Here is a 15229-nt window from a genome sequence, read left to right on the forward strand (position 1 = left end):
GCCTCATTTGTGCATCTCGTTGCACCTGTTCCAAACTGATGCTGAGGTGTGCTTTCCATAGCTGTGCCTTTCAAAAGAATGTCACATTTGTGAAGCTGCGCGTGCAGCGCATAGACATGCCTCATTGTACACTCTGACTTTCACAGTTGCCCGGACATAGAAATTGGGATTCGAATTTGATTAGCCTTTATATTCACATTCTGATGGCTTTTGTGAATCACTTGCAACTTTTTTCAACACACTGAGAGGATTCATTGGAACACCCCTTCACATTTTTGAAAAAGGGAAAGTGAATCGGCCAACACCACAAGCTCCATATATGGGACATTTTAAATGTGCTCGCACCTGGGGTACTACTGATGATGACACCCAGAGTACACACTTTGCAGGAGTCTAGTTTTTAATGTATTTAAGTACTTGATGAAGTGCAAACTGAGCTTCACAGAACAGTGAATGCTTTGCAGAGAACATTTGTTATGGAAGGTAGTTTAAGATGTTGAGGTATTTTACATAGAGGTTCATATTGTGTGTGCATGTGTGAGTGTGCGTTTGTATTATTATTATTATTATTATAGCGTGACCCTAGCTCATAAGCAAGTCCGTGATGTACACCTCATAGATGAAAACGTTGGTAGCAAAATGTCTTTAAATACATATTAGTAATAATGCTCATGGTAAGATAGCTCAGCGGCAACATGCTCGCCGTCGAAGCAAGATGACACCAAGCAACACAGGTTCAATTCCCTGGGTCCGCGCTTAGAAACCTCTGGGTATTAAGTGCATTATAAATGACCTATCATATCATAATATAAAGATGAGAGTGTGCACCAGATAGCTTGAAGCTAGGTTACACCAATGTGTTCTTGGAAGGGTCATGCCTTCTGTTTTTTCCTAAACTCAAGAAGACTTGAAGTGGTCCGGAATGCCGGATGGAGTGCCAGAGGACATGAGTGTAGCATGAGAGGGACTATGGGCATTATTACAGTTTTGCCGGTATCCCGCCGCTAATTCCGTCGGGATACCGGTAATACCTTACCATTTCCGCCGTCCGATATCCCAGAATTACTGGGATATTGCAGGCAGTGGAAAGGGTGGTAAATCCCCATTCCATGGAGTCCCTTAGGGCTTCATGGAGGGGATTGCCGGAAATTACCGGAACCAGTAATACGGGTGCTGGTGATTCTGTCATTTATATGCCAGTAGGGGCCTGATTTACCTCCATTGCTTGGCTGAAGGTAAAACAGTGCCCCCACTGGCAAACTTGTGTTTTGCTGCCCCAGTAAAATTGCCAGTGCTTTCTTTTCGAATCTAAAGAAGATAATTTAAAAAAAACAACAAAGGGAGAAAACTCCGAAAATGGCGTTAGAAACAAAAACTAATTGCAAAAATGTCAATCAACGGGAGAAGGGTTTGCTGGGGTGTCCCCTTCTCCCATAAAAAGAAAAATGGGGGACAAGTAAACTAAAAAGAAAATAAATCAAAGGACCCTGCAGTGCTGTTTCTCTTCCATGTGCGTGAAGAGAACCGGCATCGCAGAACGTTTACAGAGGCGGCAGCATACTTTGGTGTATGCCACCTGAAGGTAAGTAAGACGGTGGCGGGAGAGCGGGTGGTCCAAAATGTCTGTGGGAGACAAAACGAAAAGTTATTTTCAAAAAAAGAACTTTCGTTTTTTTCTCCCTCTGTCATTTTGGATTCGAATATTTCTCGGTAACCCTTTCTTTTAAGTGAGGGGCATAGCTCTTAATGAAATCCTTTGGGGTCAGGAACAATGTTTTGAACCAGATACTATGAGCTCCCTGTGAGAAGGGATCCCAAACACAAGCTATTGATGGAGAAAGTGTGTAGTAAAATACTTCAGTGTATGCCACCGAAAGGTAAGTAAGACGGTGGCGGGAGAGCGGGTGGTCCAAAATGTCTGTGGAAGACCAAACGAAAAGTTATTTAAAAAAAAAAATAACTTCCGTTTTTTTCTCCCTCTATCATTTTGGATTCAAATATTTCTCGGTAACCCCTTTCTTTTAAGTGAGGGACATGGCTTTTAATGAGCTCCTTTGGGGTCAGGAACAATGTTTTGAACCAGATTCTATGAGCTCCCTGTGAGAAGCGATCCCAAACACAAGCTATTGATGGAGAGAGTGTGTAGTAACATGTTTTTGAAATGTGACATAAAAAATGCAAGTGGTCTAGTATAGCGCCTTTCAGAAACTATTGGTGCCATTGCTGCAAATGGATCTGTAAGACAATGAGGGGCCGCCTGGGACTTTTATCCTTGGAGGGCAGGTAAAGGTGTTTGTCAGGTGGTTGAAGCAGAGGTCAGAAACCCTGATTCCTTCGCTCAGCGGTCTTCCTTGCTGTCCCCACAAGCTCCAAACTCTTCTCTCACAATAAAAAAAGATTCCCCCCACTACGCTCCCAATGGCCCCAGCTCATCAGGTTTTGAGGTGGCAGCAGGACTTCGGTATCAGATTGATGCTGTAAAGCTTCACTGGGGTCTTTACGATGAAAAGAGGAGCAGGAAAGATTAACGATTGATTGTGTATTCCTCAAATGTGCAGGGCCTAGGCCTAAAAGGAGGGGCTGCAGTTGGATGATGGTGAAGAGCGTTATGCTGGCAGTGGCAGAAATGGGGTTTGGGTTAGGGATAGCATGTTTGGCGGTAGCCTTGCCGGTAAAAGTGGCAGGCTGCCACCAAACTTGCGAATATTTCCGGCAGCCGCGAATGGACAATTACTGGGTCATTACGGCCCGCCGCACTGGGTAATTGCCCATAAACAGGCGCCAGAATAAAATGCACCCCATTCCCATTTTAGCCCCATGGCCCCACAGGGCTGAATGGGAATGGGAGGTCGGATGCACCGGCACCATTCTTGAATGGTGCCGGTGCATCCGAAATGTTCTGCTCGTGGGTGCCGGTACGCCCGCCAGGTCAGACCTGGCGGGCGGGAAGGCACCCGCGAGCAGAACTCATAGTTTGCCAGTCCGGTAACAGCGGTACCAGCAAGCTTACCGGTACCGTTGTTACTGGACCGGCAAACTTATAATGAGGCCCACTGTCATTTCAGATCCTTGCTAGCTAGGGTCACTAGCCAATTTATTTAGAACACTAAATGATAGAAACTGTGCTAAAACAGCAAGGCTTTATTTTTGACACTATAATAAACCGCACAGTATGTTTTACTGTAAACATATTTTCAATGGGAAGGGCTGGGAAGGCAATTTGGCCAGAATCATCAAAATTTTGCATAGAATGCATAACACAGAATACAACCCAGGTGTACAACTTCGACACTTGATCACATCTCTACTCTAGTTATAAGCAAACCATCCTGCTTTTCTTGTGACAGCTACTACTTCCAGTGCGCAAATAAGAGATGGGCTCGTCAACATTATAAAGTGCCTGGGCACTGCACTCCCCCTGCGCCCTTACCATACTGTAACTCAATAATTGCACATGCAACATGAATGAATCAATGGAAAACTAGGGGCAGCGGAGTACATTCTCTTTACGACATTGTGCAGATTTCAATCTGTGGAAGGCAGAATAATTGATATTTCATTTTAAGGCTTAAGATAATTCATGCTCATAATTACTGCCTCACCGGACAGTGAGTTCTACGAATGCACTCCATGTTCTGTTGTTGTTGAGAAATTGGAACTTTATTTCATTACATGAATTCATCCCATCAACTAGGAGTTTTCAACATCATTTGTCAATAAAAACCATTTGCAGACTCCGGCTGTCTGACTGCGCTATTGATCCAGACCCTAAACTGCAGCTAATATAGACATTAATCTGCAAATGACCATACTTCTAGAGAAATTCTGCCAAAACAAGATAGCTCATTTTGCACCTACTCATCATCATCATCACGTGGAAGAAGGGTGGGTGTGCGACACCGGAGTCAGGGCCGCGATGCCGGTGGTGATTATTCTCAATGCCCTAAACATACGTGTCAGAATGGCTGTGCTGCCCATTAGTGCAATTAAACAAGGTAGGATGCTCAATACCCTTCTCTGAATCTCACTGTGCTATTTCGTAATACAATCTATCTTAAGTATATAATATTACACAAACGTAGCTCCAAGAAGTGGCCATGCATGTTAGAGGTCTTTCAGCAGGAGCATCTCGAATATGAAGTTCTGTACTTAAACCAGTGTGTTGTGTAGGGCCTAGATTGAGACTGTGCTACAGATTCTTTGATATGATATATGTTATGATATGGCATTTATAATGTGCCTATACACAAGTGTTTCAAGGCGCAACACAGCAAGGGAGGGGAAACAGAGGGAAGACAGAGACAACGATCCTACTAGGCCAGGTGACATTGAGATCGCGCAAGTGCAGTGGATGGGGGAAGGGGGCAAAGTGCGGGGGGAAAGGGGAGATTCTTTGATATGATATATGTTATGATATGGCATTTATAATGTGCCTATACACAAGTGTTTCAAGGCGCAACACAGCAAGGGAGGGGAAACAGAGGGAAGACAGAGACAACGATCCTACTAGGCCAGGTGACATTGAGATCGCGCAAGTGCAGTGGATGGGGGAAGGGGGCAAAGTGCGGGGGGAAAGGGGAGGGGGCAGTGTGGTACATGGGATAACAGTAAAATAGATAAAGACAATAAATAAAAGTGTGGCTAGCTCGTGGCAGGTGCACGGGTAAGTGCAGACCTAAGATGCGATTAAGTGTGGTCTGTAATTGAGACAGTATTAGATGGTACAGTATATGTTGTTTTTTATAAATATGTTTACACTGTTTAATATTTACATTCCATATTATCACAATGGCTTAGCTGCATGAAGCTTTAGGTTTTCACATACAATTATTAGTTAAGGGAGACAATGCACACCTAAGTGTTGGGTATGCATGCTGTTGCTGGATGAAGACCCCTTGTGGCCGCAGCCAGTGTCCCCTTCCCCCAAGCCTAACCATCCCCCCTCCGACCCCTGCCCCAGCCTGAAAATCGCCTTTCGGAATCAGGGATTTGTATCCAAGATGCCCCTCCGGGGGTGAATGCGTGCTCTACAAATACATCGTTTTTTCATGTCAGGGAATCGGAGGACAAGATGCGAGATTAACTTTTTTACTTGCAGGGGAAGGCTTTTGTAAGTTGGCTCCCAGCTCTCCCGTTTCCAAACTCAATAGCTTAGCTCCTGGACCATTACTCCTTTCTTAATGATTACGAATAGTAGTTGTCAGGGGGCTATTATCATAAGATAAATGTACTAAGGATTAACACAATGGGCCTCATTATAAGTTTGCCGGTCCAGGAACTACAGTACCGGTAAACTTGCCGGGTCCGTAGTTCCCGGACCATCAAACTACGAGTTGTGCTCGTGGGTGCCTTTCTGCCCACCCTGGCGGGCTGAGCGGCACCCATGAGCACAGCATGTCGGATGCACCGGCACCGTTATAAACGGTGCATCCGACCTCCCCGTTCCCATTCGGCCCTATGGGGCTGAATGAGAACGGGGAGCATGTTTTTTCCAGTGCCGCAGAATGGCAAATACCGGCCCGGCGGGGCTGGAATGCCCTGGTAATTGCCCATTTGCGGGCACCGGACATTTTCAGAAGTTTAGCGGCAGCCTGCTGGTTTTATAATGAGGCCCATTCTCTTTTTCAACTAGGTCCCTGAACTTCAAATAAAAGTAGGGATACCATAAACGAGAAATAAACAGTGGATGTGGTTGCTTTTTTCCAGATAAGCGAACAAATAAAAACATTGAAAACACTGTCTTGTAGAGATGATACCTTGATTAGGATAGCTCCATATTTTGTCTTCTAGATCTCAAGATCACATCGAGGACGAGGGTCATGAGGTATGGAAAGCTAGTAGAGAAAAATGTGGCGTAGCCTAAAACATATCAGCTCTACAAGACCCAGTGTTTTTTTTTTAAATTGCACTCCCTTATATTCAGGCAGATGTCTTCTGATTTTCTTGCAACTGTATGTCGATACTTTGTAATGTACAGTTTGGCATGCAACGTGTAACACATGTGAATGTGCATGAAATATGCATTAAAAGTAGTGCAGAGCCATCAGCTGCCAGCAGTTGCTCTAGCGATAGTCACGTATTTACATGACGCTAACGCTATATTTAAGTGCAGCGGCTCAATGTTAGAGATCCACACTCAATTTGTGCATCATGCTAGAAACGAAATATTCACTGCAATAGCCAATCACACAACAATCTGAGCCAACACGACACTACCTGGCCCCCTGTTCTTCGGGCCCAGGTACCTGCTTGCCCTGCCTCCCTCCTGCACTGCCTCTGGGCCATCCCCTGCACTGGGGTCTGCATCTCTACCCATACAGTCCCCCACTCTCTTTTCTTCTGCACTTATCAGATACACCCATCTGGCTAACCCTGCACTTTGCCACTTTCTGGCTGTACTACCACTGTTTATCACCATATTTATTTATGTTTAATTATTATTGTTTATTCTGTTCTCTCCTCTGTTCCGCACTTTCCACTTCTCCCCCTTCCATGCACTTCCTCCCCCCTTTTTCCCATCCCCATGCACTTGCACGCTCTTAATGTCACTTGGCCTAGTAAGATTGTTGTTTTTGTTCTCCCCTGTTCCCCTCCCTTTGCCAGGTTGCGCTCTAAAACACTTGTTTATGAGCGCTATATAAATAAAATATCAATTCAATTCAATATGGGGCACAGCAGGAAATGGAGGTGTAAATATACTCCTTGCATTTACATCTCCATTTCCTGCTCTGTCCCAACTAATATGAGGCTGATAAAATGCTAAATATATGGCTACAATACTAGACAATCTACCAAATATTATAATTTTCATGCAGTCATGAATGCATAATACCATGTCATGTACCTCTCCTGCTGTGCAATTCGTAGTTTATCATGTATGCTCACAGTAGCATATCAAACTCACAGACAACCTGAAGCACTTTGAGGGCATAACAATGGCGGCATGGAACTATGCAATTATCACATAACAATGATGAGTGTGCAGTTTCATGTCGCTTCTTTTTTTACTTTGACACACCACATCACAAACACTTGACCACACTTCCCAAACATGTACTGTACCTTATAGACTGGTTCAAAGCACTGGTCACTACAGATGTCTTCCTGTATTTTGCATTCAATGTATGAGCACTGGGCACCAGACCTCAGACTTCTTTGGTGTTCCAAGGGGGCACATGGATGCAATGCTTTTCGCAGAAGATCATACCCAAGTAGGATGCCATTTGGGTTTCCCGGTGATGCCCAATTAATCTGTACAGACCTGTGAGGAGAGAACCGACATTGGTTCAGAGCAAAGCCTGAAAATAAGGGGCACAGGACAGATTGAGTTATTTTTAAAAGATTTACAAGATGTCCTTTGCGGCAGGCATGCTATTGTACCTTGGAGTACCTGTAAAATTGCAACCTATTTCTTTAAATAAAACACTCTGATACATACACAACGTTGTTAATGTTAAGGTGTTTTATTTGTGAATATCAGTTTTCTATATCTGACTTAGAACTGCAGGCAATTTACGTGCATTTTAGTTACTTTTCATAACTAAGCATGCAGGAGTCAAGTCCAAAAAAATAAAGTGGGGAAATCATCCACAAAAGCAATGGGATGTGATGTCACCAGCAATTAGCATATCAAGATGAAATATGCACATTTCATTAAATTGGCCTTGCATAACCACCCAAATTGCGCAGGACGAATGGCATTTGCCTTTCATAAAATGAACACACACACAAAACCAAGAAGGTAAGGAGACCGGTGCCGGTAATCCCTTGCCACCCAATTCCGAGGTCCCTTAGTAGGAACCGTAAAGGACGTGTGGTCTGACCACACATCCTTTACGGGTCCCGCTAAGGGACCAAGGTGCTAATAGCAGGCCTGCTATTCACGGGCCCGTTATTAGCGCCTTCCCCATTCCCATAGAGGCCTATGGAGGCTCAAATGGGAATGGGGAATGGTTGGTTGAATGGGGTTTTACCGGGTCCGCACAGGTCGGAATGTCCCGGTAAATCCCCATTCAACCAGACCAGTGCCGGACCCAGTATTGGGGGCAGCCATGGAGCAAATAGCACCATGGCTATCTCCAATCTCGGGGAGAAATGTTTTTCCACCAAAAGATATTGGTAAGTTATCAGCACATTTAATAGCTATTCCGTTGCTTTATTGGTCTACTTCAATCACCCATTACCACTCCTCTTTCATTATTTAATTCCCCAAATAGATTTTGTACAACATTGTATTCACTTTACCCCAGCAGTCCATTAGAGATAAGAAAAGGGAGGCTGCGCTGCTATTGTCACCTACCTTCAGTAGGTGAGTTTATGCACAGGTGAGGCTTATTGACCTTGATGAGGAGATACACCGCTAGATTAATGACCATCCATTGTCACTCAGGTCCTGTGCCCAACGTTTGTAGGTTATAAGCACTATCACTTTTTCACAACTCTCCTTGCCATTCCTCAATTATGAGGTAAGAGTATTTCTAAATATCAGACAGTTTTTGTAAGAGTTTGGTGTGTGCTGCTTTGGGTTTTTCCAAGGCTCCCACATCCACATGGAAACACAAACGTGTTTGGCTTCCAATATCACTGAACACGTAATATAATGAATAACAAAGGATGATTGTGGATGTGTGCTCTTCGTTGTGCGTGTTTCTTCGACACATTACCTATGTTTTTCCAAAGAATTCGGTTACTTCATGATGATATGTACATAATCTGTTTATTGTCATGTACCAAAAGAAACGTTGGACCTTCGCATTTCTATTTATTTGATTTGGTTTATGTGTTTTTTGGAAAAGTGTTCTGGTTTTTGGTATGTCTTACTATTAAAAGGGCATGATATCTTAATAAACTGCATGAGAAGAATCTGATTAAGTAGGTAGACATTTCTGCCACTCCACTTTACATCAAGTAAAACACATGTTTGGAAACACAGGCTTCATAGATCTACATATTGTTGTTATCCCATAGGCCTTTGCTTTCAACATCATCCAGTTTCCCTTGTTTTTATCTATCAAACACACTTAGGGCAAGGATCTGCAACCTGCAACTCACACGGTGTGGTAGACTAGGACTCCAATAATCCCTTATCATTGACTATGCTGGCTAAGGCAGGTGGCTGTTGAAGTCCACAACATCTGGAAAGCCAAACGTTGCAGATATAGGGGGATCAAGGAAAGACCCTTGAGAGAGGGGGGGGCTGAAGATGTTACAATGTTCCAGAAGATAGAAAAGGTGATGCATGTAGGTTGGAGGCAACCAGCTTAAAGAAGTGCACTGGAAGCCGAGTTGAGGGACAGCAAACCAAATGTATCACTTGCACTTCGTGTGCACAACTCCCAAGTGATATTTTGTTGCAATGGTTTACATTCCAGCATGAATTATGAGGCCAGGTCTCTATCAGTAAAGGCAAGAACCCTGGTTTCCAATACAGAAGACAAATATACTGCATTCCTCTCTTACTGAATTCTGAGCATCTCACCAGGGAACACTTGAACTCCTGGATTCGAGCATGATACCAAGTATAAGCGACTGCTAAAGTGACAGCAGGTGTGTATATGTCCATTCTTATACTGCCTTTGAGCTTATACTGTGGTGCGACTTACAATCCCAAAACTACCCAGCACTCCTTGATCTGCATGCAAAATCAGCTGGCACTGTAGCTAAGTTCTTTTGTCTCCATCATCAAAGCAGAATTGAAAATCACATGTATAGCAGTTGCCGGAATGTTGGTTCTGTGAACTTCCAAGAGGAATGTAACCGCATCACCTACTGAGTGAGGATACTAGAGCCCACCCTAGAAAAGCCAGTGAGAGGAATTTTAACTTCTCCAGCTCAGCTACTGAGTTGGGCCATTAGTGACTTCACTTGAGACATTGAGAACAGCACTGGGGCGGTAGGAGATGGGATCTTCTTTACCCGTGTCTTATAAATGGACACTACTAAATAATCCTCAGAGTAGGAGATGTTCATCTTTACATCTGACATGCCAGATACCTGTGTCTGTGCCATAGGAAATTTGCACCTGAGCAAGTGCACGTTTGCTTGGTGTTACCATTATGGCAAAAACCGCCCTACTTTAAAAAAAAAGAAAAAGTGTCATATGTTTCATTATAACATTTACCACTATAAAATACAGTAAATAGACATTTTTATGTATTTTTTTAGTATTTTTTTATGTCTACCTATAAATAGAATTCCATAGTTACAAATAATAAAATATCCAATGACATTTCATGGATACATTATATATACCAATAGGATAGGAATTAAAACAAGTATTATTTCTATAAGGACTTCAAAAAAACAGATCACTTCCCCCAAATATGCAGCTGCTAAATGCATAAAAACAGTCTATTATTTTAGCACTAAGCCCAGAGACTGCGAGCCACAAGCTCGGCCTTAATGAAGACCCCGGGGAAATTACTGTATTGCCATTAGTACCCTGGTCCATTAGACTGGGGTACGAATGTTTTTTTTTCTCCTTGCTGCGAGACATGTTGCTTTTTGCAGCCAACGTACTGAAAATTAAGTTTGTTTTCTCTTTCCATAGTGGCATATTAAACAAAAAAAATGTCCGCCATGGCCCTTCTCCCTTTCCTTGGCGGCATTGAAGTAAGTTGGAAAAAAAAATAAACAAAAAAATGATCTCCATGCAACAGGGAGAAGGGACTACATACATACTGTCGCAGATCGGGAGCGGACACTGTAAGCGATATTCAATCAACACTACAGCTAAGTCAATGCCTAGTCTGGGACGCTGAGGAAAACCCTTATTGATGTATTTTTATGTCCAGTTCAGTATTCTGGATGACAACCCTTGTATAACCTCCCCCCCCCCTCTTAGAATCCCTCTGACCCCACTGAGCCAAGAAGTAGGTTTGTTTTGCAAATTAAAAGGTGTATTTGAAAAATTAAACAATATATCACACTTTATAATAAATTAATATATGATAGTACACTTAGACATATGATGTTGATCAACAATGGGTAATCTGGCACTAGCACACTTCTTCACAACCAATGAGGAGTTAGTATAGGATGGATAAAGTAGCAAAAATACTTTTATGATTTCAAGGGAAAAGCAATGAGGAATAAAATGCAGTACAGAAATACTTGATATGATTTTAGCAAAAGATAAGATAATCACTTTTTCTCTGGCAATTCACCCCCCTCCCCTATGCAATGTAAGAAATGGAAGGAGATGGAAAGAGGAGCACACAGTTCTCAGGAATGCAATCAAATACAATACAAAATTCAGTCCCCCCCCCAGCAATCTTAGAGGAAACAGGTAGGAGTTTGAAACACAGGCCCAAAATGCTTTTTAAATGTGATGGCAATGGATGGGAAAATGTGCTAACTGATTTTAATTCCCTCTAGAGATTCAGGGTGAGTGGAAGATGCGTGTTGGTATTAGTTCAGGCTCACTTTAGCAATGCTCTATGAGTTATTACCAAGTTGCAACGGATTTTAACAAAAGAAAGAACGGAGCTGCTATTTTGACAAGTGGAGAAATTGAGCCAAAATCGCAAATCGCGGTAAATTCGTGAGTGCGTGAATCGTGATTGCGGCAAAAGTATAAGTCGGTTCTAGGTTCGTTGGAAAGCCTAGATTATAAGCTTTCAGATGAAAGTTGAATTTCGTTCCTAGCCCAAAACGGTTCAAGAGATACGGACGATTTAATAAAGGTAGATTTTCGGATTTAAAGTAAAACTCAAAATGACAGGTGACAGCTTGCAGCTGCAGAATTGACAGGTGACAGTTGTGCAGCTTTACAAATGACAGATGACACGATTTCTAGGAGGCTGTTCTACTTAGGTTAAAATAGTTTGGATTAGATTATTTTAACTAAGAGATTGGTTCTGCACAGTTCTGCTAGGTACTCACAATATAAATTTGAAATAGGCCTCGCCACGGATCTGGTCAGGTTTTGGACTGGACTCCGGTTCTGGTCTCGCACTTCACAGTGATCTGCGTCAGCTCTCTGGTTCTGCTCACAGCGGTCTGGGTCACTCTTGATCTCTGGTCTGGTCTCTGGCAATTGTTCTTGGCAAAAGAATTCAAACAGCTCGCCCGGCTGTGGAATAGTTTGCAAATGATTTTAAGGATGCTGAGGCCTGCTGAGAAGAGTTCTCAGTTTGTGGGTCTAGGCCCTTGCTTTAAGTTCTGAAGTAAAGTTCTGGTCTTTGGAGATTGATGGATTTGAAATCTGGATCTCTGGATGTGAAGTCGTCGGTCAGCATGCTCCGCAGCAAATGGAATTGAATGTATCTACCTGTCCCAGCAGTCTCTTTTTATGTGTTTTGAAAATGGGTGTGTGCCTGGGCCTAGCTAAGCCTGCCCCTCTCTACTTGTCATTGGCCCAATTCTCCCCTCTCCCATGATTGGGGGAAGGAAATGGATTGTCATCATGATAAGGTCTGTTTATGGGTCAGAGGATCCTCCCCTGGTCAGTTTGGCCACAAATCTATATTTGATTCAAATACATCTTTCCCAGATATACAATTTGTTGAAATTACATGTGCACATTATATATTCCTTATGGTCCATGCTTGTCCACCTCTGATCTTCCTGGGGGCTTGCATTCAAAAATGACAACATTTTGCGCTTTTTAACTGGCTTTGCAATATCGGACATTTACCCAAAATTACACACATGTGCGCAAGGAGTATGGACATTAATTGGTGAAGTGTCAGATTTTTAACATGCAGACATTTGGAGTGAGACCCTATTTTCCGCTAGCAACCCCCCAGAATACACCACAGGGTCCTAACGCCTCTCAAAATGTTCACAGAAAAATCACAAAAATAATGATATTACTTATATAATTCTGACAAGTCCGCACTATGAGTTATCTATCTTTTTAAAATTATGCTCTGGTCAAAAAGGGGTGTGGCTTCCCACATCACATGGTGGAATAACTGGCTTATCCACTTCCCCCAAGCCAGCTTGTTCACAGAGGCACAGCTGCCCCCCAGTTTCTCCCAAGAGGAAGCTATTTTACGACGCCCCCAATATAACATTTGCCTGAGTCCAGGACAGGCCTTTGTTCAACAGTCCCCAGCTGCTCCACCCCTAATCTAATCAGAGAGGTGTTAACTCCTTTTGGCCAGGGACAGAGTGGCTGAGCATCCAGTTTCAACTCCTGTCGGGGGTAGTTGTCAGGCAGAATTCAGTTTCATTAAGCCAGGTTTCAGCTAAATGTCACTTTTTGTTCCCAGTTTTCTACATTCAAATCAAACTGACAATTTTTACCTATACATTAAATAATTACTCCCTTCAAGTCATTTCAGAATATAGTTTTACATTGTATCCACCTCTTAGAAAGTCTTTCCTTGGTCTGGTTTTGTTTCATTTGTTCAGTTTTACACAAAAGTCTGGTGGTTTTAAAACGCTGGCTTTCTGGTAGTGGTGAGTACTGGTAATGCAACCATTTTTGGGATTAAGAAAATGAATTCCCCACAGTTCTGGGTTGCTTTTGGCAATCAGCATTGCCATTCCCAATGGTTTCAGGCTACTGTGTGCGTAGCCCAATGGTGGTTTTAGGCAGTGCCCTCCTGTGCTCACAACATAGGCAAAAATGTGTGGCAGCCTATTCTTCATGTTTTCCCTGTGCACTCTCTGGGGAGTTCTGGCCATCATGATGTTTTCCATGCCAGTACTGCACAGTTTTATTGTAGGGCTTGGATGCATGGGTAAAAACATCCCACAACACGCTGGGGACTGAAGTGTTCCCAGTGCGTCTGCTGTCGGAATGGAAATAAAAAGGTAGTGGGGGTAGGAAGGCAGGTAGGGAATTCGGGGGACAGGGGTGGGGAACAAGCCTTACCTGATTATCTGGCAACTAGAGATGGCAGCCGCCGGCAGTGGGGAGGCTCAGGCAGCAGGATTTTCATGTGGTAATGCCCACATTCTGAGCATCCCCATTGGCTGGGAGGCTGCCACACCCCCCTAGCCGGGTACTAATTAAGATAAACATATCCTTATAAAACTGAATCTTTGCTTCATGTATAACATTTGCGTTAGAGTTATAGTTTCCTGATTTTCTATATGATAGGCAGTAACATTTAACACAGTGTTTCTCCCTTCATTGATCTCAGACCAAAATTGATTAATGTATATAAAATTCGAATCATGAACCAACATGGTTCCCAAACAGCCCTACTGCAAACAAAAAAACTTGTTATTTGAACGCATTTTTGGACCAGGACAATGTTTGCCATAGTGCTAATACCGAGTGGTATTAGTATTATCACCAGTGTTGCCCTGATGCAAAAATGCTTTGAAAGAGTGAACTTGTAGCACGAGGGTAATTCGTACTCTAGTGATCACACCATGCAAACATGGACTTGCATGGTTGCAATGTTCTGTAATAAGGAGCCAGCAGTAACATGTTAGATCACCAATTAATCTGCAAGTTAAGTCTTAATACACAGTGGGTTGTTGAAGACACATTCCTGCTTGCAATTGCCTTTAACCTGCAAATGGTAGGGGATTGGTGGTGTTACTGGTGGTATCAGTATTAGGTAGTACCACATGTATTATGGGATGGCCTCCAATGGTAAACACCGCTGGTGATTGCAACCAGTTGTGAAGATACCATGAGCCGAACATATATTATTCCGCTTTTTCTGCAGCACATTGGATTCACTAGTGGAAAGTGTTTCCACCTTCAGTAAAATACAACTGACAAAACATGTGTAAATTGCGCGGCCACGAAACCCGCTGAAACCAAATCATGTCCAGACTCTAGAGTGCTTTGAAACACTTGCCTGTGTGTGCATAGGTGCTTTATAAATAAACAATACCATACCATACCTACCATTCCATGTGCGTAAGGTAACAACACATACCACAAACTTTACAAAGCAGCAGTTGCTAATCGGTAGGAGCATTTTAAGTACCAGGGCATAGCAGATTGCACTTTTGTGGTAACTACCAGAATTTTAGGGAATCATATCACTCTGTGATGGGGATTGCCGGTTGTAATCCATTCACTCCAGTTTTCATTCTAGGAATGATATGATATGATATGATATGATATGATATGGCATTTAAAACGCGCCTATACACAAGTGTTTCAAGGTGCGACGAGGCATAGGGGGGAACAAAGGGAGGACAGACAACGATCCTACTAGGCCAGGTGTCATTCAGATCGCGCAAGTGCATGGGAAGTGGGGAAAGGAAAAGTGCGCAGGGGGAAGGGAGAGGGGAAAGTGCAGTACATTGGAAG

General features: G+C 43.1%; 1 protein-coding gene across 1 annotated transcript in view; it reads right to left on the reverse strand.

Moving 5' to 3' along the window:
- USH2A (usherin) overlaps positions 1 to 15229 on the reverse strand; it is a 4817015-nt gene that overhangs the window by 1333221 nt on the left and 3468565 nt on the right. The window contains exon 48 of the mRNA XM_069608572.1: positions 7063 to 7261. Within this exon, the coding sequence (XP_069464673.1) occupies positions 7063 to 7261 (199 nt within the window). The remainder of the gene's footprint in view (positions 1 to 7062; positions 7262 to 15229) is intronic.

Source organism: Ambystoma mexicanum, chromosome 4q (genome assembly GCF_040938575.1).
Source record: "Ambystoma mexicanum isolate Mex_15411 chromosome 4q, UKY_AmexF1_1, whole genome shotgun sequence".
Classification (NCBI taxonomy): domain Eukaryota; kingdom Metazoa; phylum Chordata; class Amphibia; order Caudata; family Ambystomatidae; genus Ambystoma; species Ambystoma mexicanum.